This window comes from Panthera leo, chromosome B4 (genome assembly GCF_018350215.1).
Source record: "Panthera leo isolate Ple1 chromosome B4, P.leo_Ple1_pat1.1, whole genome shotgun sequence".
Classification (NCBI taxonomy): Eukaryota; Metazoa; Chordata; class Mammalia; order Carnivora; family Felidae; genus Panthera; species Panthera leo.
In genome coordinates this window covers 125,668,955-125,692,759 of record NC_056685.1, presented here as the reverse complement: position 1 = coordinate 125,692,759, position 23,805 = coordinate 125,668,955, and the positions used below count along the sequence as shown (strand labels likewise).

The window sequence follows — 23,805 nt, the reverse complement described above, 5'->3', positions numbered from 1 at the left end:
CTACTATATGCCTGGTACTTTGCACTGGTTCTCTCACTTAGTACTTGTAATTCTACCACGGCTGAGAATCCTTACTTCCATTTGGCAGAGATATTAACTTATTTGTCCGAATCCAGACAGCAAGGGAGGGAATGGATGAGGTGGAGCCCCCATCTGCCAATCTGTCTCGTGGCTAGTTTGTTCCTCTCATGGTTACTGGCCTTCTTCTCCACTCCTGAGACCCATCTCTATCCTTGGACTGCTGCTCACCCCCCAGCTTCCTGCCCTGGCCCTGGTGGCTTGCGGTGTCCTTCAGGCCCCTCTCAGGACTGGGGTCTTGCTTTCCTCTGATCAGGCGACCTCAGACTCCAGCCTGGTGACCCGAGCTCCACCTCGTCTGGGCAGGCCTTCCCTGACATTCACAGCCTGCGCTGGATGGTGGGAGGCTTGGGGGATAAGAATTGGGGTGAAAAGCATACCCCCTGACTCCCTAGGGGGCAAATGGTGGTTGATGATCAAAACCATGATCAAAGTGGTGAATGAAGCTCAGGTTTGTAAACTGTGCAACTTAAGTCACAGTTCCATTCATTCTGCAATAGTGAAAATACTGCAAAGTATTCAGCCAGATCAAAAATCAAAACAGAAAATCCAGATGAGTGAAGACTATCTTCCAGAGTTCCAACTCTGGCTCCACTACCAACCAGCGGTACAGTAATATCTCCAAGTTCAGAGATAGCTAAGCTTCCTTACCTGTGAAATTACAATAAAAGTAGTATTTACTGCATAGGTTTTGGTAAAGATTCCCCCAAAAGTACTTATTTTAGTGCTTGGCACACAGCAGATACTTAATAAAGGATAGTGGTGGTGGTTGTTATTGCATCATGGAGACACTACCACTACCAGGCCCAAGAAATCCATGGACTGCCCGAAGCAGTTATGACCCCTTGTCTAAGTGTCTAAGTGTCACCCAGCCAGGATTCCCACTGTGGCTCTGCTCATCTATCGTTGGGACACCTGGTGGTTGACTCCTCTTTTGGCCTTAGCTAGGAGGTGGCCAGGCCTCTTGGAAAAGGTGCTTTCTCTCTCCAGGACTACTATTCCCTGATCCCAGCTTGTCCCTGAGCATCATCCTCAGGCCGAGTTCTGGACCTTCCTGCCTGCCCTTCCAACACTACCTAAGAAGCTCTGCCCAGTTGATTCCTACGATTTGGTAGATTCTGAATTCATTTGTCTTTCTTAGCTCTCTGTGTGTGCAGCCCAACTCCTTTTTTATATGTGAGCAGTCAGTTTCAAACAGAAATTCTGGAAAAGATCAGCAGCTGTGTAGGTTAAAACAAAGCTGTGGAAAATCAGTCTTTAGCAGGCATCTGTCTGTTTCAAGCCTGCTCAAGTTGCATAGGGAGGCCTGATCGGTCCTCAGTCTCCTGAGCAGCCTTTTGAGAGGGGCGGGGGGTGTTAGCCAGTTTTGACCTCCCTTTCTACTCTCCACATTTCAGGCTATTTAACGTCCAAAGGTATTGGTTCCTTGGAGTGGGAAGGAAAAGGAAGGAGGGAGAAGAGTGGAAAGCTCAAGAGCAGGGACTTGGAAGTTGGGTGTGAAATGGACAGACATGGCGTTCTAGCAGGAGGTGGGGCTGGTGGGACCTCCCAAGGGACTGGATATGAAGGGCAAGGGAAAGAGAAGCATCAAGCCTCATGACTTGAGCAATTAGATGGGTGGTGGTGGCAGTCTGAGATGGGAAAAACAAACTCAGGTGGAAAATTAGAGCTCTGATTTGACCATGTTAGGTTGGATGTCAAGTCAACTGAATCTGGAGCTCAGGCCTAAATATATAAATGTGAGAGCTATCAGCTGTTATGAAACGGAGACAATGAGGTCTACCCCGTACTAGGATGCAATAAAGTCGCTGAGGAGAAATGCATGGCAGTGGGTAGGCATCTAACAAATGGAAACTCATTATCAGCCAAAAGGGAGAAGGTTTTCTTACTCCTGGTAAGCCTAAGTGGTGAAATCATCAGAGGCAAATGATGGAATAGCATTATCTAAAGTTTCCTGGATTATCTGCCTCAGCCCCCTGAACTCTCAGCCCTTTCTCTCTTGTCTCAGTGACACATCAGGAGATGATTTCCTTAAGGTATTCTTAAGAATAGCCACGTAAATTTTCTATTTCTTTTCCATATCCATATTTACTTCATTATGAATATATTGGCAGCTTGTGGAAACACATCTGATAGCTTCTGATCGGGGGCACTTAATTGCTACAGCATTGAAAGGATCTCAACAAAACACTAGTCACCAAAATACCTACTATTTATTATGCTCTGATTTTAATATCAGAACCTTACATGAATTCTTACATAGCTATAATTATTGTCTCCATTTGTTAGCAAAAGAAATTGAGGCTCAGAAGGGTTAAGTACCTTGCTCAAGGTCACAGGCTGGTAAGTGGTGGATTTGGGACTCAAACACAAGACTATCTGACTTTACAGCTCTTCTTGCAATGCAGTCTGGAAAACGCTTTGCAGGGAGTCCCCTACACGCAGACCGGGGCTCTGTGTACTCTCTTGACAATGCTACAAGTCTATGATATCTTTACATCCATCCATCCATCCATGCATCCATCCATCCATCCACCCATCCACCTACCCACCCACCCACCCCAACCTTCCATACACTCATCCACCCAATAAATATTTACTGGGACCTTAAGAGTATGGCTTACATGGATAGTGTAGTAAACAAGCCAGATAAGGTCCCTGCCCTCAAGGGCTTACACTGTGATGGTAGGAGACAATGCACCAGCAAATAAGGAAGGTAATTTAAGAATGGGATACCAGCATTAGTTACAATCTCAACCCTTAAAGATCATGAAGACTGGAAACAAACTACAATGCCAAGGTCTACCAGATGCACCCACCATGCATCCATTTACTCATGACTTTTCTCAGCTGTGAGAGAAAGCCATGCCCCTCAAAGGGAAAATATCCCCCTTCATTCTTTTGTGGTTGGGTAGAATGAACCGCATCTTGATTAGCCATTTTAAAAACAGCCACCAAATATCCCTGCAAAGGGAGTGGAAAGAATATTAGACTACTGGTGTCAGGTGACACAAGTTGCAGCCATGACTTTGGCCGTAACCAACTGTGTGACCTTGAGCAGGTCTTTTAACTCTCTGGTTGACATACACGATAACAGCAAGCATTTGTAGGACCTTTTATAGTTTACAAAGGGCTTTTGCTAGGCATTGTCTCATCTCCTCCTCCTCCTAGTAATCCTATGAATTAGACAGGCAGGGATGATATTTTTATCTTTATCTCTAGAACAAACAATATAGGCTTTGATGGCAAAGCCTGCACTCCGAGTCTGGCACTTTCCCCACAGGAGTGCTCTCAGCCCTCACCATATATGCTGCATCCTAATTCCTGGTGTGCATTTCTCCCACCACCACCACCACCACCCCCAGGCTGTGTCTTACTTCTCACCCCATTCTTGAGACCTATGGCAGTGGGTGGTACCATTAGATACCTGATGTGTTGGGATTCATGAACGGAATTAAGTATAATGAGACGACGAGATTGAGTTGTGAGATGGATAAAGTACGTATGAATGTAAGGGAGGACTGTCACTAGTTCTGTGCTTAGTATTTGTGGTGGAGAGGGACAGCTGGCCACGAGAGCTCAGAGCTCCTTTTCTGTGGTAGTAAACTGCTACCTGGTGAGGGAGCAGATACCCTTGCATCAAGGTGGGGCCATGCGACCAGCTCTTGCCAATGGAATATGGGCAAAGTGATATGTTTTATTTCTGGGCTGGCAAGGTTAAGAAGGGGGTAGTCTTCCCGGTATTCCTCTTCCCCATCCGTCGGCTGAACAAAGAGGACACCAAGGCTCTAGGGCAGGGTATGGCCACAAGGTGGAAGGAGCCTGGGTCCCTGAACAACCCCCAGCAACCAGCCTCCCCCCTGTGAGCACCCACAATGGGTTGTGACATCAACGAGAAATAAACTTCTAACGTATTAAGAGTTGGGGTTATTTGTTACAGAAGCCAGCATTGTCTTCACTGAGCATGAACCTTCATTTGGCCTCATGTCAGTGATCTCTGGGATTATAAGACATAGCCAAACCACAACATGAGGGAAAGCAGTGATATTTCTTTCTTTCTAAAAAAAAAATCTACTTAAATGGTTGCTGAAGGAATTGGGAGATTTGAACAATCTCGGGAATAAAAGCCACGAGCAGGAAGGATGGCACTTCTCCACCAGCACACCGCTATCTCTTCTGGAGCTCTGTGTGGGGGCCGAGTGCCGGCACGCAGGAGACCGGACCACCACTGCCCAGGTGACTGAGGGAACAGCCCGTGAGTCAACTCAAGTAAGCGGGGTGCTCGATAAACGTTCGCTGCTGTGAGACACAGAGGCGAAAAGGCAGAGGAAGATGGGGGAGAGAGCATTTTGTGCCTTACGTCATTTCTTACCCTTCCGTCTCCCACAGTGCACACCCCCGAAACACACACTGGGGAACCTCTGGGATCTTTTCCACCAATAGCTGCTGGTTTTTTATAGCCCCTCTGTAGCCTGCACTGTCCTCTCTCAAAGTCAATGTCACAACCTATGCCAGGATGTGGTTTTGTGTTTTTTTGTCTTTTGGTTTTTTTTGGCCTGAAAGCATTTTCTGTAAACAGAAAGCCCTCAGGTTTATGGGGTGAAGCGTGTGGCTTCTTGCCAGCCCTCAGGAAGGCTCTTTTGGATGGCATTTTAGGCAAGAAGATTTTACTGTCTCTCTGGTGACGTAACTGCTACTTCATCCCTTCTTGTTTCCCCTCTCCGTTCTTTAACTGTAATATTTTAATATAAAAATCAAACGGGGCCTCAGGAAAAGATCAAATCCAAAATACAGGAAAGCCTTCCCTCAGTTTCTCTAAATCTCCAACACGAGGCGTATGCTATCCCTGCAAACTGTCTTCCTCGTTGGCCAGCGGGACAGGATGCAGTTCGCTGGCTCGATCAAGGACAACTGCCTGTTCTCGTAGCAGGTCTGCAGAATGGGCTAACAACAGAGCCTGCTTCCTAGGATCACTGTAAAGATTACGGGTGCTCACGCACATCAGGGGTTTTCCCAAGGTCTGGAACCTAGTAGGAGCTACGGCTCCTATAATATTTTAATGCAGAGTATCCACAGCTCAACGCTTGTTGACCTACCTCATCGAAGTTGGCTCTTATTACAGTGTCCAGTATTCTCTGACAGTGCGTTCTGTACATCATAATAAAGGTAGAAACCTGTGGGGAGTGGGGGAGGGAGGGAGAGGATCAACAACAAAAGCATAATTAATACACGTTACTGTGCCTTTGGAATTTCAGTTTTCAAGTCACTTATTCCCTGTTGAGGAGATGAAATTCACTTCACACCCACTCATCCTGGAAGACCCAGGTAAGTCTCGCTGTCACCAGTGGTGCTCTCTGACCCTGGGCTCCCTCCTCTGTGCTCCCATGGCACCCGCACGTCATTTCTCCATTGGAGCACCTGCCCTTTGGTATGGTGGAAAGCACAGGTTTCTCTCTCCCCCATTCTTCACCTCTGAGACTATGGGCTCTGGGAAAATTACAAATGGCATGTTGTTCAGCCTCCTGTATCCAGCACTTTGCACAGCACCTGGCACATAGTAGAGTTCAGCGGGGCATATTAATGAAATTCTCCTCATCAGCTAAGACACGGAAAAGTTAAAACCCAGTGTGTACTTGTGAGAAGAGGTGTTTGCCAAAAATCACAAAAAGACATTCAGAAATTTCCTGGAGTCTGTCCAGCAAAAGAACTTCATCTCCAGCTCCATTTATCCAAGAATTTTAAAGCTATAGTATAGCAAGTTTGTTGACAGGGGCGGGGGCGGGGGGGGGGGCGGGGAGAGGGGGCGAGAAAGCAACTTTGAGAAAAAAAAGTATTTACTGGTTCTTAGATTTAAAGCATTATTTACAGATAATCTTTTTGCTTCAGAACACAGACATGCATTCATTTTTGTATAAACTTAGTTTGCTTATGACATAAGCATCCGTCTCCCCACTTGGCTGTGAGATTGCTGGGAGCAGGACACCTCTCTCTGTTCCCGCTGCCTCCCAGCTCCCAGCTCCCAGGGTGATATGCAGACAGTGGGAGCTCAACACCTCCTGCTGCACTGGGCTGCATCTAGATAGGTGCCTTAGAGATGTAGGTCAGAATTTCCTGCAAAGACCCTTTGACCCAAACTATCTGATTCCCTGTACCTATAAAGATTTCTTTGTCTATCGCACTAAGGTTTTACCACATCCTCTGTAGCACATGGGAAAATAAACTTTATCCTATAAAATAACAATCAGGGTGCCTGGGTGGCTCAATGGGTTAAGCATCTGACTTTGGCTCAGGCCATGAGCTCACGGTTTGTGAGTTTGAGCCCCACATCGGGCTTACTGGTGTCAGCGTGGAGCCAGCTTGTCGTTAACTAAAGTCCACATTTTACTCGGATTTCTATCTTTACATTTTTAAACTCACCATTTTGCACTGAGAGAGAAAAAGAGAGGGAGAGGGGTTGTGTGCGTTGTGCGAGAGAAGAGAGAAAGGGGGGCCACCCACTCCCAGCAACACCTCAGACGTGGTCACCTTCTCCTCAGGCAGACTGGCTGGCAGATTTAGATCTTTGACATTTGGAAACTCTGGCAGCAACGTTCCAAGTTTGGACCGGGGTGAATATGCCACCGTCTGTTTGCTCACTTCTTTCTTGCCCGTCTCGCTCACCCAAGCGGCTCCTTTCTTGGAATACATCACATCATAATACTGGGAGCTTTCCTTCACCGCGATGCCATAGTAATGGTACCTGGGCCAGAGAGAGAGAGAGAGAGAGAGAGAGAGAGAGACCCACATGTACTGTTATCAGGTAGAGTTTCCTGGGCAGGGGTACCCAAGACCAGAATGGCTGGGCCTATCCTCCCTGGGCTAGAAGAGTTAATTCTCCTGTGAGACTTGACATCTCAGAAATCTAGAATTAAACCAAAGTTCCATGTTGCAGCCATCAATCAGGCAGGTAAAAATAACCAAAATTGCCTCCTACAGAAAATGTTAAGTCAAATACTTTGCAAAGCAGAAAGGGGGGTGAAAAAAATTTCCATTTATATTTAATCTCTTATATCTAGCCCCAAATGTGATCCCAGAAGTTCAGAACCTGAGTGTCCTTTTCTGTGGAGACCCAGGAAAAAGGGTGTGTTTGCAACTGCTAACTGTACCACCAACAAAAATTCATTTGGCCCATGTTTTCTTAATCAATAAATGGTAGCCTCAAAGAACCGTCTCTTTAAAAAGATAGACTCAGTATCTTAGTTGGCACTGAATGTAAAAGACTGAAACTTTTTATTAACTCAAATGGGCTTAATAACAGCAACGGTTTCAATAGAGACTAATGAGGGATGGAAGGCACATTTTGTTTGGATGCTAGCTACAAGCTACTGAGCACTTGCTACATACTAGGCACTTTGCAAACTACTTTACCTACTTTAATTTGTAACATAATACTCTGCAATAGGGATTACTACAGTCTTTATACAGATGAGAAAATGGAGAGCAAGAAAGCCTGAGAGTAATTTGCTCTCCGTCATCCAGCTGTTGGGAAGAGGTTCTTCAAGACGGGTCTGTCTGGGGCGCCTGGGTGGCTCAGCTGGTTGAGCATCCAACTTCAGCTCAGGCCATGATCTCACGGTTTGTGAGTTCGAGCCCCACGTTGGGCTCTGTGCTGACAGCTCAGAGCCTGGAGCCTGCTTCGGATTCTGTCTCCTTCTCTCTCTGCCCCTCCCCACTTGTGCTCTCTGTCTCTCAAAAATAAATAAATGCAAATAAAAATTAAAAAAAAAAAAAAAAAAAAAGACGGGTCTGACCACAAAGCCCCTCCACTGCCCTAACAGAAAACACTGCAGGACTGCTGTTACAGACTTGGGAGGTACGTCAGAGTCACTTATGGAGCATAATAAAAATACAGATTCCTAGGCCCTCCCTTCCTACACCTGCTGATTCAGAAGGTGGGAGTGGGGCCCAAGAATCAGCACCGACACAAGCACCACAAGCTAACGCAGACGCACATCAGTTTAAGATTGACAAGCCCGTTAGGCTGAGCGTCTGCATACATTGTGGCTCTATGATCCCCAGTCAGTGTCATTCTCTACTCTTGTAAATCAATGCTCTTCATAGCAACTAACATGGTGCAAAGTGCTTTACACATATTACCTTATTCAATCCCACAAAGCCCCTGTAAAGCTGGAATTAAGTATTATCCCCATTTTGCAGATTAGGAAACTTAAGGACCAGGGAATTTAAGTCACACGCCCATGATCACGCAGTGAGTGGACACAGGATTTGAACCTCTGAAGTGCGCTAACCACTAAGCCAGTGATTCTCAAACTTTACTACTAATAAGAATCACCGACAAAACATTAAAAGACAGACTCCTGGGCTCCACCCCCGAAGATTCTGATTTAGTATGTCTAGATTTCTAGACATAGATTTCTAGTCTAGATTTCTGCACCGCAACGCTAATGTAAGTAACTCATGGTCCTCGCTTTCAGAAACTCTGTACAACACATCAATTACTCGTTTCTGCTTGTGGAGATGTGGTTGCTGGTGCATTCTGAGTTATGGAAGAGGCTTCCCGGGGAGGGGAGATGAGCACACATAACCTCCCCTTCTCCCCACCCCCCTTACTCCTGATACCATTCGGTGATATTTCTGCTTAGTGGGCATCTCGCCTCCATCTGAATGCCTCCTGGGACGAAGAACTCAGGCCCTCCGAAGGCAGCCCTGTTCATCTTGGGTCGGGACCGTGATCAGAAAGTTCTTCTTTGTGTTGAGCTGCTCTCTGTCTTCTGCACCTTCTACTTCCCAACTGTCATAACTGCCTCCCAGAGAGCCACCGTCTGGGCGGGGGAGGGGAAGGTTCCGGGCTCTCCAGGGGGCCGGGCAGTTAGGACACGCCTCCCTAACCTTAACAAAGTTCCCCCTTTATAATCTCTTAAGATCAAGGTAGTGACAACACATTCAGATCATACCACTTCTTGATTTTCCCCAGCGTGTGTTGCTGAAATCAGCAACTGCAGCCAAGCTATTGCTCTGATCACTTCTCGGTTTTTCTATTTCAGTTCTATAGACATGTCAACACACTCCACGGTCACCCTGATTGATTCTGTCCAGGTAAAAGTGCCGAGGGATTTTCTCTAGAAGGCCAAGTTGGACACTAAACCTTCTTGTTACCTTTGCACTGGTTCCTTACTGAGCTATCAATTTGACACCACCAAATTTTTAAGGAAGATACCGCCCAATTCGTTAACTTCTGGGTTAAAGAAGACAAAAACAAAAACAACAAAAAATAAATAAAAACAGGCTCTCACATGTAGACAGAGGGAAACTTTCTCCAAGTTTCTGTAGGATAGGAAGCCCTTCTATCTTTATTATCTTTCTTCACTGTCTCTACTATGTATCTATTTCTACAGTCTATTTCTACTCTCCTTAGAGATGGGCAACAACGTATCTCTTCAAAGACTTGCCCCATTCTTCCAACCACCCACTTAATATCTGGACTGAACTGCCCCTTGCGTACCAGCCACATGCTTACCAGCAAATAAGTAAGGGGGCATCTGGTTTTGTACTCTATACTCTTCACAAGACTGACACCTCATTTTTAAGTTTTAAATTTTAGAAACTGGAATTTTTCTTTATGGATGAGATTTATTCTTCAGAGCAGTCAGTCGCCTTGGAAAATTATTAGAAATTTATTCCAAAATGTCCCCTGCTCAAAATTTTCTGTAAATCTCTTTGAAAATTGCCCCCAGAGCTTCTGAGCCACACACATACACACACAGTCCTATTTTCAGAGCTTTACCAAAAAGGGTTTCTCCCAGTATGATCACCCACTTTCTTTACCTAACTTGACTCCAAAGTTAAATTCACCCTCGGAGGATAAGAATGCTGCGCACGGTGGGCACCGGGTTGGCTCCACCAGTCGAACATCCGACTTGATTTCAGCTCAGGTCACGATCTCACAGTTCGTAATGGAGCCCTATGTCAGGCTCTGTGCTGACAACTCAAGCCAGCTGGATTCTCTCTCTCCCTCTCTGTCCGTCCCTCCCCCCATTCAAAATAAATAAATAAACAAACAAACAAAAAGAATGCTGCCCAGAGATGGCAGGAGCAGGGGGGAGTGAGGTGACAGTATGGAACACGCTGCTTTTGAAGTACCCTCAGTTTCAAGTGTTACTAGTTCTATATGGTTGTTTGTTTAAGTGTCGGTGTTTTTTTAAGTCAGTATGTGCCGATCTGCTACTCAACATGGTCAAAATGTTTAGAAATGCTGCATGATAAGGCACCCTCTAGTGGAGTCACCAAGTAATCAACATAATAAAGGTTCTGAAAAGTCCTGCACGAAGGAACCTGTTGAACTCAGTGTTTCCCAAACTTACGTGGCCAACAGACCTTTTCCATGGAACACCTGTTAACGTCCAGCAACTTTTGAAATATCCCTTGAGGCAAGTCTTATAAGTCCTGTGCTGCGAAGGCAGAGATTCCCTTCCCACCAATTCACACCTAAGAGAAGGGGTCCACACATCCTTCTCACTTTTCAGGACTCCTCCAGGAAGGACTTCCCAGGCTACCCTCTCTAAACTAGGCTACCCTCCTGTTACTCTACAACAAGCCTCTTTGACACAATCTGATTATCTCTTTTTGATCTGTCTTCCCCACCAGAGCATATGCTCCGTGAGGGCAGGTGACCTACACCTCATGCCGCACATCCGAAACACAAAATGTGAAGCAAGGACGGGTTGGTCAGTTCCCAAAAACTGATGGCTGGGAGGCACTGCGCCCTGTGTACCAGGGCATGGCTGGACCTCTCTGTCCCATCTCCCCTGCGGGGACTGGTACAGGTTGCTTCTCTGCCGAATGGATACTATCAGAGCAGAGAATTCGTTCAGTGAAACAATCCAAGTAACCTGGAAATTGTCCAAGAAGCCACAAAGTGCTCTTTTAAGTGATGCCCTGGACCATTTGACAAACACATCTAAAGGCAGGGTGGCACTAAGTTGGATTCCTTAAAACAGCTGGGCCAGATGGCTCTGGGTTTCGGGCAGCCCCTCTCTTGGGCGTCCTGGGAGAGGGGGGCCTGTTGTCTAAAGCTCTTCGTGCCAGGCACAGACTTCCTGCCGGGCCTGTGAACTGAGCTCAGGATCAAAGGCCTGGGGCCCGAGCCTGACTCAGAGACGTGCGTTCTGCAGGCACAATGGCTGCCGGTGCTTACTTGGACTGTCCTCGGGTCCCGAGTCTTCTGGTGGTCAACTGAGGAAACTGCTGCCTTATGATCTGTAAGTCAACACAAGAACCGGTTACCCGTGGGGAAAGCGGGGAGCACAGCGACTGATTTTACAAACAGCAATCCTAAGGGGGAACGCATGTGTCCTTGATTGCAATAACCTATCAAGAGCCCATCGGGACCCTGGAGAGGATACGGGCGTTAGGGAGCTGGGAGGGGAGCACTGGAGTAACTGTGAGGCCCTGTACTCTGAAAGGGTCTCACTTGGCTGCTCTGTGCTCCCCCCCCCCCTCACAATGTAGGGGGAGTACTGGCTGATCCAGAACATGTCACCGCCCTGCTTAGAGCCTTCCAATGGACTCCATCGCGCCTGGGACAAAGACCCACCCTCAGTCTCTTTAACGAGTCCCTGCTCTTACCTCCTGGCCTTCATCTCCTATGACTCACCCTTACTCACCAGACTCCAGCCACGCTGGCTTTTTTTTTTCTTTTTCTTTTTTACTATTCCTGAGACACACTAGACTCACTACCCACTGGGGCCTTTGTAGGGCAGCTCCCTCTGCCAGGAGTGCAACTTCATCACATCCTCACAGGACGGGCTCCTTTTCTTACAACATCCAGGCCTCTGCCCAGAGGCCTCCTCTAACGAGCCAGCAGGAGTAGCACAAGCAATCCTTTATCATCCCGTGGCCCTGCTTTGCATGGTCTTCTTCTCACTCCGCACTCTCTGAAATTACCTTGTTCACTTACTCTCTGCGTGCCTATTTGATGTCTCCCCCTACCTCAGCATAAGCTCCTTGGGAACAGGCACCTGGCCCAGGGCTTGGCCCAGGTGAGGAGCTCAAACCATGCTGCTGAGTGGAGGAATGAAGCCCGACCTCTGCCCCAAGGGTATATCCTTGACTCTTCTGCAGTGTTGCCCAGGATATTCATATGGATTTGCAAGCAACCTGGGAGGAGAGGCCGTCTGCCAAATAAAGACACAACCAACAGGCCTCATCCTTGGTGTTTGCAGAGATGATGTTTGTGGATAGGCAGGATAATGCAGGGGTTCCGTGTGAGGGCTTTGGAACTCGGCTCCCTGGATTAGACAGATCCAAACTTAGCCATTTGTTAGCTGGGGACCCTTATTTAGGCATTCAAATGGCTCAGTTTCTTCATTTGTAAAATAGGTACGATAAGCCCTACCTTAGAGAATTCTTGTAAAATCTATAAGTAAACATATGTGGGTAATTTGCAACAATGCCTTGCACTTAGTAAGGCCTCAATAAACGTTACCCATTATTACCACTGACTGTCCTGATCATTCATTCCTTTTTACTTCCACGGACCACTTCTGAAGTCCCAGAAAATTCTTCCAGCTTCCCTCCCCTTTTAGAACAGCACCACGCGGGCAGGCACGGTCAGGGAGACCCCACGCGCAAGCTGCCCTTCGTGAGTTGAGACACGCCTGCCGACTTCCCTGGTGAGGCATGAACATACAGTGCCTTCTCAGAGACAGAGATGAGTCTCTCCTGACCCAGCACACCCTGTCCCATCCACACTGCTATTCTCAGTGACTGACCTGCTCAGTCATTCAACTGACATTTACTGTGACCCTGTTAGTTATTCGAACATGGAGGTGCTGTTTAACCTCTCTGATGTCTGGGGACTCAGGGGTTTATATATTCATCCCCAGGGGCACCCGGGTAGCTCAGTAGGTTATACGTCTGATTTCGGCTCAGGTCATGATCTCACAGTTTGTGAATTCAAGCCCTGTGTTGGGCTCTGTGCTGACAGTTGGAGCCTGGAGCCTGCTTTGGATCCTGTGTCTCCTTCTCTCTCTCTGCCCCTCCCTCTCTCTCTCTCTCTCTCTCACTCTCTCTCTCAAAAAATGAATAAACAGTTTTTAAAAATTACATACTCATCCCCAGATCAGAGGGATAGGTGCTGGTGGCCTCAACTAAACTGGCATCAGTGGGATGGAAGGAAGTGGACAGAGAATCTGGAATGGGTGAAGTAAGGATCGACCATTTCTGTACATTGGGAAGCTACCTCCGGTGTGAATAACGGGGCAGCATTTCCTCATCTGAAAATGGGTGTAAAAGATGCATTCCTTAAAAGGATGGTTAGAAAATCTAATAAGATAACATGACGATACTACTTTGGGAAATCAAAAAGCCCTTCTAAAATGTTCGCTCACAGCGATGATACGGTTTCAGAATTCTCTGAAATCTTTCTGTATTGACAGAGACAGCCCTGGTTTCTCTCACCCTCACTCCCATAAGCTGAGGATATGGGTCCTCACTTGGACTACGTCCCTCTCAAAATGCTGTGACCTGAGGGAAATGCAGTATTCGGGGTGGGGTCCCAGCGACAGCACTCTGCCCCAAGGTGCGCACCACGGTTTTAGTGGCCTCACCACCTCCGGCCAAGTACACCCTCCAGACTTTCATCACAGAACCGATTTCAGAGCCAAGATATGAAGGAGCTGTTCACAACGGTACAAACCTGAACGGCTACAGATATTCCGATACAGGTCGAGGGAAAATAACACAAAGCGTGAAGATGAGGTCCGGGTTAAAAGTGGGTTATGATTTGGGTTCAGAGTTTGCTACCTGACCAATACAGTAAAGTCATGGGAGTCCCAGTACCCATCAGATAAACACACACTAGCTGCCTAGGAAGAGCAGAGATCTTTTTTGCATGTTGGTCTAGGACATTTCCCCCATACTGCAGGCACGACAGTGAGGTACCATGTTTAATGTTCTGATATTAGCAGGCATTTGGAAAATGATACTACCAAGTGCAGTCAAAGGTGTGGCAAAACTGAAACTCTCAAAGATTGCTCATGACATTATTTATTATCGTACTACCACTCCCCAAACATTATTACGATACATCTCACGAACCACAAAATATTCATACTTTTTGATCTATGAATTCCAAGGAAATAATCTGAAACATGAAGAAGCTACGTGCAGGGTTACTAATAAGAGAGACAAATTGGAAGCAGCATTAAGGGTCCAATGACAGGGAGCTGGTTAAATAAATGATCATATATACATTCAATAGACCGTTATGCAGGTGTTAAAAATGACGGTAACAAAAATTATGTCACGGCACAGAAAACTTATGTATGACATGATGTTAAATAAAACAGTATACCTCAAAACTACATTTATACTGTGCTTATAGTTTGTTTTTACAAATATAGGAAATGGAAAAGGAACGTGGAAAAGTAAAAATGGATATCTATTAAGGTGGTAGGATTGTTATGAGAACAAAAAGATTTTTGTATAGCATTTGTATACAAGGTCAACATTTTTTCCAGATAGAAAAGGATTTTCTCATTACAAATATTTCTAGGGGCACCTGGGTGGCTCAGTTGGCTAAGTGTCCAACTTCAGCTCAGGTCATGATCTCACAGTTTGTAAGTTCAAGCCCCGCGTCAGACTCTGTGCTGACAGCTTGCTCAGAGCCTGAAGGCTGCTCCGGATTCTGTCTCCTTTTCTCTCTACCCCTCCCCCGCTCACACTCTGTCTCTGTCTCTCTCAAATATAAACATTAAAAAAAAAAAAGAAATATTCCTAATTCACAAAAGACATTCACGATAACCTTGAAGGAAGCACCAAAAATCTTACAGAATGTTATAGTGGCTGTTTTTCTTTTTCTTTTCTTTAAAAATATAAATAAATCATTCCCTATTCCCTGCAAACAATATGTAGATAATTTTTAAAAGCAGCATTTGAGGGGGGGGGGGATGCTAAGCTTTATCATTATGTGATTTAAGAGAATGAGTATAAAATTCTGAATCTAGGTATTTATCCAAATGGCATCCTACATAATATCCTGGCCCCAGGCTAGGTACTAGGCACTAGGGCCACAGACTCTGGTCTAGAGATGTTCTAAAAAGCTCCCGGGGAAACAAAGCCTTCAGAAGCTGTCTGTTCTACCTCGAAGAGGCAATAAAACATACAATCAGTGTGTTTGCAATTCTCTGTGCTATGATCTTGAGGAATTATCAAGTTGTGGAATAGGGCCTTCAAATGCACAGATCCATTCATCCTAGGATTTCCTCCATAGCTCAAGGGTTTTACTTACTCCTTTTGAATAATGTGTGGATCTATATGCGCAGTTTTACTATCTTGTGGCCAGCACCACACTCCACTGAGTCGCCCAAGACAGAAGAGGAGAGACTGTGCTCTCTCTTCCCGACCCTGCACAACCCCATGTCGCACTGATTCTGACGAAGACGCCTGCTGAGCCCGGCCACTTCTCTCTGTCCCCGCGCGGCGCCCCTAGCCCACCCTGGCCTCACCCGGACCACAGACACACCCTCCTAACTTGGCTGCCCTGAACATGACCATTTCACTTCCTCATTGGAAACACTAGGTGCCTGCTCACTGCCTACACTGAGCTGCGGCCCCAAGAGCCACAATAGGTTGCCTGACGGTACATAGTTTGGATTCACTCAACAATAACTATTTACTAAGCTCCTCCTATATGCCAGACACTTTGCTAGGCACTGAGGGACACAACACTGAGCTGAACAGAAACAGCCTTTGGTGAGGAAGCTTACATCTAGTGGGAGAAGACCAAAAATAAATTAATTAAAATGTCAATATATCTTGTATCAGGTTAAGTGCTACAGAGAGGAACAAAAGGAACAGCGTGAGTGGAATGGAGAAGGTAGGGGTGGGGGGAGAGTTTTTTTTTGTTGTTTTTTTACGGTGATAAGGGCTAAGTGGTAATGTGGCATTAGAGTGGCGACCTGAAGGAAATGCGAGAATGAGCCTCATGGATATGGTGGTGGTGGTGGAGGGGAGGGGGGGTTTCAAGCCCAGAGAACAGCCAGTGCAAAGACCCTGGGGTAGGAGCTTGTTTGATGCATGTCAGAAGAGCAAGGAGGCCAAGTGGCTGGAGCACAGTAAGTGCTCAGGAGAGCAGGAGAACAGGAGGTCAGGAGTGGCTGATGGAGCATGGTTCACGTGGGGCCTTGTAGGTCTTTATGAGCACTTCTGCTTTTACCCACAATGAGATGGGGAAACCTTAGAGAGCTCCAAGCAGGAAAGTGGGGAATAAGTCTGACTTACCTTTCCAAAGGACAGCCCTGGCTGCTGGATGGAAAAGTGACGTCAGGGGGCAAGGGTAGAAACAGGGAGACCACGTAAAGGCCACTGTGTAGTCCAGGCAGGAGACATTATGGCTCAGTACCTTAATCCATTGATTCAATAAATCAAAGAATAAATGAAGCCCCTCTCTTTGGCTGGCCACAGAAGTTGTTTCTAATATTGTATTAACGTAAATAATGCTATAAGCAGTACTTTTTGGATAATGATTTTTCTTTTTATTTAATTTATTTATTTTGAGAGAGAGAGAGAGAGAGAGAGAGCGTGCAGAGGACAGGCAGAGAGAGGGAAAGAGAGAGAATCCCAAGCAGGCTCTGCACTGTCAGCACACAGCCTGACACAGGGCTTGGTCTCACGACCCGTGAGATCATGACCTGAGTCAAAACCAAGAGTCGGACGCTTAACTGACTGAGCCACCTACATGCCCCAATTTTTATTTTTATTGGCCAGTATTTTGGTTTTTTCCCCCCTTTATAATAGTTTCTCAAATATGGAGCTGCCTGATTAAAGGGGAGAAATATTTCAAGGTTTGTGAGAGGTACCGTCAGTTGCTTTCTATGAAGTGCAGAAGGCTATTATCACTTTAAAAAATGTGCTAAATTGAAGGGCCAAAAGAGACCTTCCATTTGAGCATCAGGTTTCTTGTCTATCAAACAGAGATAAAACACTGGCTCAGCTAATCTCACAGGCTTGCGGGGGTACCAAAGGAGTTAGGGAATGGATGCCCAGCCCTGCCTCCTGGGCCGCATCAGCCTGGGATGGGAGCAGGAAGGAGGGTAAGAGCTCTGCCTCCGCGCGCTTTCAAAACTGCACAGGACAGTGACCTGCTTCCAGGCAGGGCGCTGAAGCAGAGGGGTCCACGTGTGTTAACACCCCGCTCTGTCTCCATGGTCCTCATCCTCTTCTAGCCCGTTCTCTTCATTGGCACCCTCTAGTAAGATCCTTTGATGGATTTTCGGAGGATCCTCATTGAACTCCTTTTTTTTTTTTCAGACTTCTGTGGTATATCCTGGTCTCCCAAGCAATATTACTCGTACGGTTAGAATATATAGTTCTTTTTGTGACAACACATTTTATCTAGAAATCCTGGAAGACAAATCCTCTCCTCCTCCTCCTCGAAAAGAGAGAAAGATGATTTCAAACAGGGAACTAAGAGGAAGGGACGTTTGCTGAGTAGGGGGTGGGGGGTGGGGGACGCCGTACAGCATCACGTTCTTCCCAAACGGAGGTCAAGACTTTTCCCACTCTGAGCAAAGAAAGGGCTGTTACAGATTGCACCCCTCCTTCCAGCCGCAACAAAAACCTGTGGGAAGGGGGTTTGCTGCCTTTTTTTTTTTTTTAAGTGTTTCTTACGGGCTGCAAATTACAAATTATTCTCTTCTCTTGTCACCAAATAATCAGCTGGTCCCAGAATCTGAAAGCCCAGCACAATTTAGTTTGAGTCTCAAAATGCAGGGTCGGTTCAGCCCCACTAAGGCTGTTCAGCTTTTAATTTCTGCAGCAAGACTCAGCAAACAGTCAAACACTTTTGTGGAGCTGTGAAAGCTGAGTTTCGCTGTTTGATAAATGAGCAGGCGGCAGGCAGCCCCTCTTTCTCTTTTTGTATGGATTCAATGAAGCCTGCCTAAAGAACACCACATGCTGTTCTAGCTACTGATCTAACATTCCGCAACATCCCAGCCTTCCAAATTCCCTTTAATTACTCGGGAATCCCACCCTTCTCCCTTTCAGCCAAGGCAGCCAGGGCCGGGGGCTCCATGGGGCTAGGGGTGGGAAGCAGAGCAGCCCTGCAGAACTCCCCTCCCTGGAGCTGCCGGATTTCTTCTAGGTGGTGGTGGCCAGGCTATCCATCTCTCCTGTCCACTCTTCTCCCCGGTCATCCACGTGTGGCTCTAGGCTGAAGGCAATTCCACACGTGGGCTCTCCTGACATGATTTCGTGGGTACAGCCTTTCAAGAAATGTGAGTTTTAGGCATGTGTTTCTGAAATGACATATTCAAACCACGCCCCCCCCCCCCCCCCCACCGCCTTTAAGAGAAGGAAGGGAAGGAGGGAAAGAAGAGCAGCCTCCACCCTGAGCATCAGCAAGAACCAGGCACTGGATGAGGTGTCTGACATGCAACGTTGATTTCATCCTAAAGACGATGCTGGAGGAAAAATATGGTGATCCCCATTTCACAGATGAGATACAAGGATCTACGTCTGTTCAAGCCTCCTCAGATTCACAGACTCTAGTTCGACTGTCTCTCCTCTTCTTCAATATGTCTGGTACCCATGGGAGCCAGCAAGGGGTCCACTAACTGTGTGTGAAAACCCTGATGTCCTGTCTAGATGCCGCCTCGGGACACCTTTACAGACACTCCAGAAAGCCACTCTGTCTTGTTACTCTTACAGACAGGCTTTGTTTGATTTTGATCTCAAAGTGTATGATCTTGATCTAGCTTGATCTCCAAACTTAAGTCATCAGGGACAGGCTTTGAAAAAAGGCTGTGGTTGTTTCCAAAAATTCAATCCACCCTCAGGAGGCAACGATTTGCCACCAACAAGGACTGATCCAAAAGGAGTTCCAAGGTAATGGGATAAGTGCACATCCTCCCACACTTTGAAAGAGACAAACTCATGTGTATAAGGAGTCAAGTACGCTCAGAACAGTTCAAAAATAAGAGCTGTGGGTCTGAGTTGAGAGGTTTTTTGGGTGTGGGAAAAGTAGAGGGGCTTTTCAAATAGCAAGAGGTGAGAAATTCAGTATAAGGGCAAGTTGTTTTGTAACTATGTATTGCAAAAGTCCTGTGCCTTCTCTTAAAAATACACACGCACAATTGTTTTGAACACGAGAAAGAGATGATTAAGAAAAGAGGTTGTTCCAAGGGATTCTAATTGTCACAACTTCAAGTGTGAAAGTGAGAAACGTACTCACTTTCTTTGTTGACGAGAGACCTCACCCCTTTAGCAGAGAAGAAAATATAATTAAGTTAGTGGTATCAATAAGGATTTTGAAACAGCCTGCCTCTATGCTTTCACTTTGAAATGGGTGTTTGCCAAAGCGATTACACTATCTTGATGCACCTCTGGCCATTCAAGAGTTTTCTGGGAACACCTACTAGGCGCCAGGTGCTGGGGGGGGGGGGGGTGGCTGCAGGAAATTCCCCCGAGAGAAATTTCACATATTTACGAGAAACTCCTATCTAGTGCGATGAGACAGAAATGGAATTTCAAATCCCGTGCATGGGTTGATGAAGGATTCTGTGAAAACTCCCGGAGCTGCAAGCGTAACAGCTAACGTGTTGTCCCTCGAGAGGTAGGTACCGTGGATGACAATTCTGAGAAGCCCCCAACCCATACGTGAGCCCAGTCTCATCCTGAGGCTGCCTGGATGGTGTGTCACGTGTTTAAGTACAAGAAGAAACAGTCCTCACACACGGGCTTAGCTAGAATGAGGTGAGTTACATAAGCTACAGGTTAAGTCAAGACCGGAATAACTCCGAAGGCGACAACAGGAGCGGGTGAGGGTGGTAATGGCAGCATGCGCACCAGGCAGGACATTTTTAGAACAATTGTTCTCAAAATTGTTCAGAAGGAAGAGCAGCGGGAAGAGCCAAAACATCGATGTTAGCGGTGATATATTAAAAACACGATGTATCAAAGTCATGGAGTGCTGCCATGGTGAACTGAAATCATAATCATAGCTGACATGCACGGAGTGTTTACATTTACCAGGCACTGAGCTGAGGAAGCCCCCTCCCCCAATAGCCATTATGACAACAACTCTCCACGCGGTTGCTGCCATGTTCCCATTTTCTGGATGAAGAAACTGAGAGAGGCCCAGAGTGGTGTGGAAATCGTCTGAGCTCACCCAGCTGGTAACTGGTGGGGATGGGACTCGAGCCCAGACAGTCTGACTTCTGAGCTTGGGCACTGCGTGACACGTAGAGACAGACACCTGAAATCACACACTGTGGGGTCGGGTATGAAAGCAGACCTTCTGACGTGGACACCCCACAGCAGATACTCAAGGTGAAGAAAAACACACGCAGGAATTTAAAGTTGCAGGGAACTCCATCAATGGAATTAGTGTTTTCCTTTGAAAACTGGAAACAGAGCATTCTTGAAGGATCCTGATGCCTCAAGAGCACCTTCATCTTCCTGCGCCCTCGCAGGGCCCTGCACGTGACTTGGGGTCAGTGAGGGGAATGGAAGGACTCTTGAGGAAGAGGGCAGGCACGTCAAGCAAGAAGGATCTTTGGCTCCTACCCCAGGTATACGCAGCTGCCCCAAGCACCGGTCCCCAGAACACACTTGGCATTTTCTGGCATCGCTTGAGCATGGCCGGCAGCGAGGAAGGAGCCAAGCATTCAAGGAGGAGCCACCCACAGCCCCAACTGCCAATTACAAGTCTTCACGAGGAAAAGGCAGCATATAAATACATTCAATTCATACATCTGTCGCCCCAGCTTCCCCTTCTCTGGTCTCCCTGCTGCTTCCTGGTCTCCCTGCCCCACAGCGGGCATCCCGTGTTCCCCCACCCCTTAGATCCAGCCCTGCCACTCCATGTGTGACCTGCGGAAAACCACTCAATTCCTCTCAATTCCCTCAGCTAAAAAATGATGGGGTCTCACCAACCAATCTCCAAGTCCCTGAAATAGATTAAACTCCTTTATATTGGTATGTCAGTAACCGATATATATTAATGACTCATCCTGCTCTGTTCTAATTGCATTTTTACGGACTTAATCAAAGGAACGGAGGGTTCCGGAAATCAACAAAGCCTTCAGGGGACACACAGTTTCGAGGCTAAATGGCCTCTCCACGTATTCAAATGGCACTATCTCCTAGCTAGACTGTCTAGTGCCCTTCCACGAGAGCCTCTTGCTGACGAGCTGACTATAAATCACGTTACCTGCCCACTGTCTTTAAGTGATCACTCTGTGCCACCTGTGTCCTTCTCCTGGGCTCCTAACCTGACAGTATTCCATACATGTTTTCAGAATCCTGGGTTCCATTTCATTGTTGTGACACTTATAAAAGGACACACAGGGACAATGTGGGGGAAATGGGTCAAAAGGTCCAAACTTCCAGTTGTGAGATAAAAAAATGTCCTGAGGACATCACCTGTCAGCATGGTGACCGTAGTTCATACTGTGCTGTACATTTGAAAGCTGCTGAGAGGGGCGCCTGGCTGGCTCAGTCGGATGAGCTTCCGACTTCGGCTCAGGTCATGATCTCACGGTCTGTGAGTTCGAGCCCCGCGTCGGGCTCTGTGCTGACAGCTCGGAGCCTGGAGCCTGCTTCTGATTCTGTGTCTCCCTCTCTCTCTGACCCTCCCCCGTTCATGCTCTGTCTCTCTCTGTCTCAAAAATAAATAAACATTTAAAAAAAAAAAAAGAAAGAAAGCTGCTGAGAGAGTAGATCTTAAAAGTTCTCATCACAAGAAAGAAAAAATTATAACTCTGGGTAGTGGCAGATGTTCACTGAACTTATCTGGTGATTGTTGCACATTATACACATATATCATACCATTATGCCCTACACCTAGAACTAATGCAATGTTATATGTTAATTATAGCTCAATGTTTAAAAAAAATGAATACACGTATTTCTAAAATGCTCATATGTGGATAAAATGGTTCATTGTTTACCCCTTTCTCCTTGCTAACCAAACTCTAATTTTTTATTCCAGGAGGCGATGGTCTACATTTTCCTGCTTCCCTGACAACCAAGGGCAGCCAGTGAGATATAGGGGAGATCACTGGGCAGGGCTCCGGGAAGGCTCTTGAAGATAGCCGATTTGGCTGGAGTTTTGACCTGTCTCTTCTTACTGCCTTTTCCCCCTTCTGGCCTGGAATATAAGCCTTTGTTGTCCAGCAGCCACTTTGGACCATGAGGTGATACAGAAGTTGGAAGCCATCCGCTACAAATGGCAGGGCATAGAAAGAGGAGGAGCCCAGGTTCCCGATCCTCTTAAAGGGCTGTTATGCCGGTGTTGGGTTATCATCTTTTATATTTAATGTGAAGAAAAGGAAAACCACTCATTTATTTAAGTCACTGTTTGGGGATGGAGAGGGACATTTTTCACCCACAGCCCCACAATACAATTCCTAACTGATCCACCTTCTGATTTCCACCCAGAATTAACTTCCCAGGGAAGGTTCCAGTAGCCGTGGAGTCAGCCATGCCATCTTTGTTCAAAGGGAACAAAACGAGCATCCAGTTCACAGGGCTGGGTGAGGACTGCACGAGATAGTGTGTGCAGAGGGCTTGGCACAGAATCGGCGTCACTGCCCATCCCAGTTTCTAACTGAAAAGTATTTCCAACTAATGCAGTAAAGATCCCCGTATGTTTGTAGACTGACTTCCCCATTTGATAGATGGAGGGACTGAGGTTCAGAGAGGGAAAGGGACCTGTCCATGGTCACAGAGAGAGTAAGGGCAACGGATCCTCAAGTTGAGGACTCAAAACCTGGCATTATTGGAAACTCCTGGCCAATGCCCATGGTGGGGCCTCATTAAAGGTCTGCTGAGGGAGACAAGTTTTTGCCTCACAACCTCTCTGCAATGCATGTGACAGGTAAGTGGAAAGCAATCTGCTTATAAGTCAGAGATGTGCTCTTGGCTCAGAAATCTGAGGCCCGGTTTTTCTTTCTGAAAAAGCTTAGCTTGCTGCTAAACATAGAGATGCTCCACCTTTGTGAAGGCAGAGCTTTTGCTTAGAGATCCCCCAAAAAACCAAGTGGAGATGCAGGAGAGAGAAGTATTTGGTGAAATCAAAACACCTTCCTCAGCTTCCGTGGATCCCACAAGGCTGCAGGTCGGGAGAGGGCAGTAGTGCATCCCTGGGGCTCTTCCCAGATTGACCTCATTCTCAGGCCACCAGTCACCCCCCACCCTTAAGGAGGCAGAAGTCTCCTCCCTTTGTCCCCCCCAGTCATGGGTGTTCCAGCTCAGGGGCACATCTGCCGTCTTGTTCTGCGGTTTCTCATGGGCACGTGTCCCTTCTGCAGCCCACTCCCCTCGAGGACAGACTATCTTCTTCACCCTACTTCCCATCTGCCAGCACAGAGCTGGGGCCACAAGGGATCGAGATAAATGAGTATCTAATAAGTGGGGGAACACAAGTGTCGAGGGGGAACCAGCATGGGAAATACTGGCTGCAGGGTTCACAGTGCCCAGAACACCTGGGTGGGGAAAGATTTGAGGGGGCATTTCTCAACTGTGATACCAGCACTCATGCCTCTGAGAGACAGGCCGAGATTTCAGTCCCAAATTCCATCATCTAACAGGTGCCAGGTGGTGGCTAACGACTGCACCAAGGTCAAAAGGCCCAGTATTTTGTTCTCCACATACACCTACCTCCAGCCCCCCCCCCACATACATACCCTACCCCCAAAATAACTTGCCCTGGGGCAACTGAGA

At 46.9% G+C, this 23,805-nt stretch overlaps 1 protein-coding gene across 6 annotated transcripts in view; it reads right to left on the bottom strand.

Annotated features, from left to right (window-relative positions):
* The window catches only part of RFX4 (regulatory factor X4), a 143,680-nt gene that overhangs the window by 71,493 nt on the left and 48,382 nt on the right, over positions 1-23,805 (bottom strand). For 4 of the 6 annotated variants that reach the window (XM_042947604.1, XM_042947605.1, XM_042947606.1 and 1 more), the window contains 3 exons: positions 11,273-11,334; positions 6,604-6,817; positions 5,175-5,252 (listed from right to left, as the gene is read on the bottom strand). In XM_042947604.1, coding sequence (XP_042803538.1) covers positions 5,175-5,252; positions 6,604-6,817; positions 11,273-11,334 — 354 coding nt within the window. Of the gene's footprint in view, positions 1-5,174; positions 5,253-6,603; positions 6,818-8,688; positions 8,879-11,272; positions 11,335-23,805 lie in introns of those variants that run through there. The other 2 variants (XM_042947609.1, XM_042947610.1) reach the window with 2 other exon arrangements.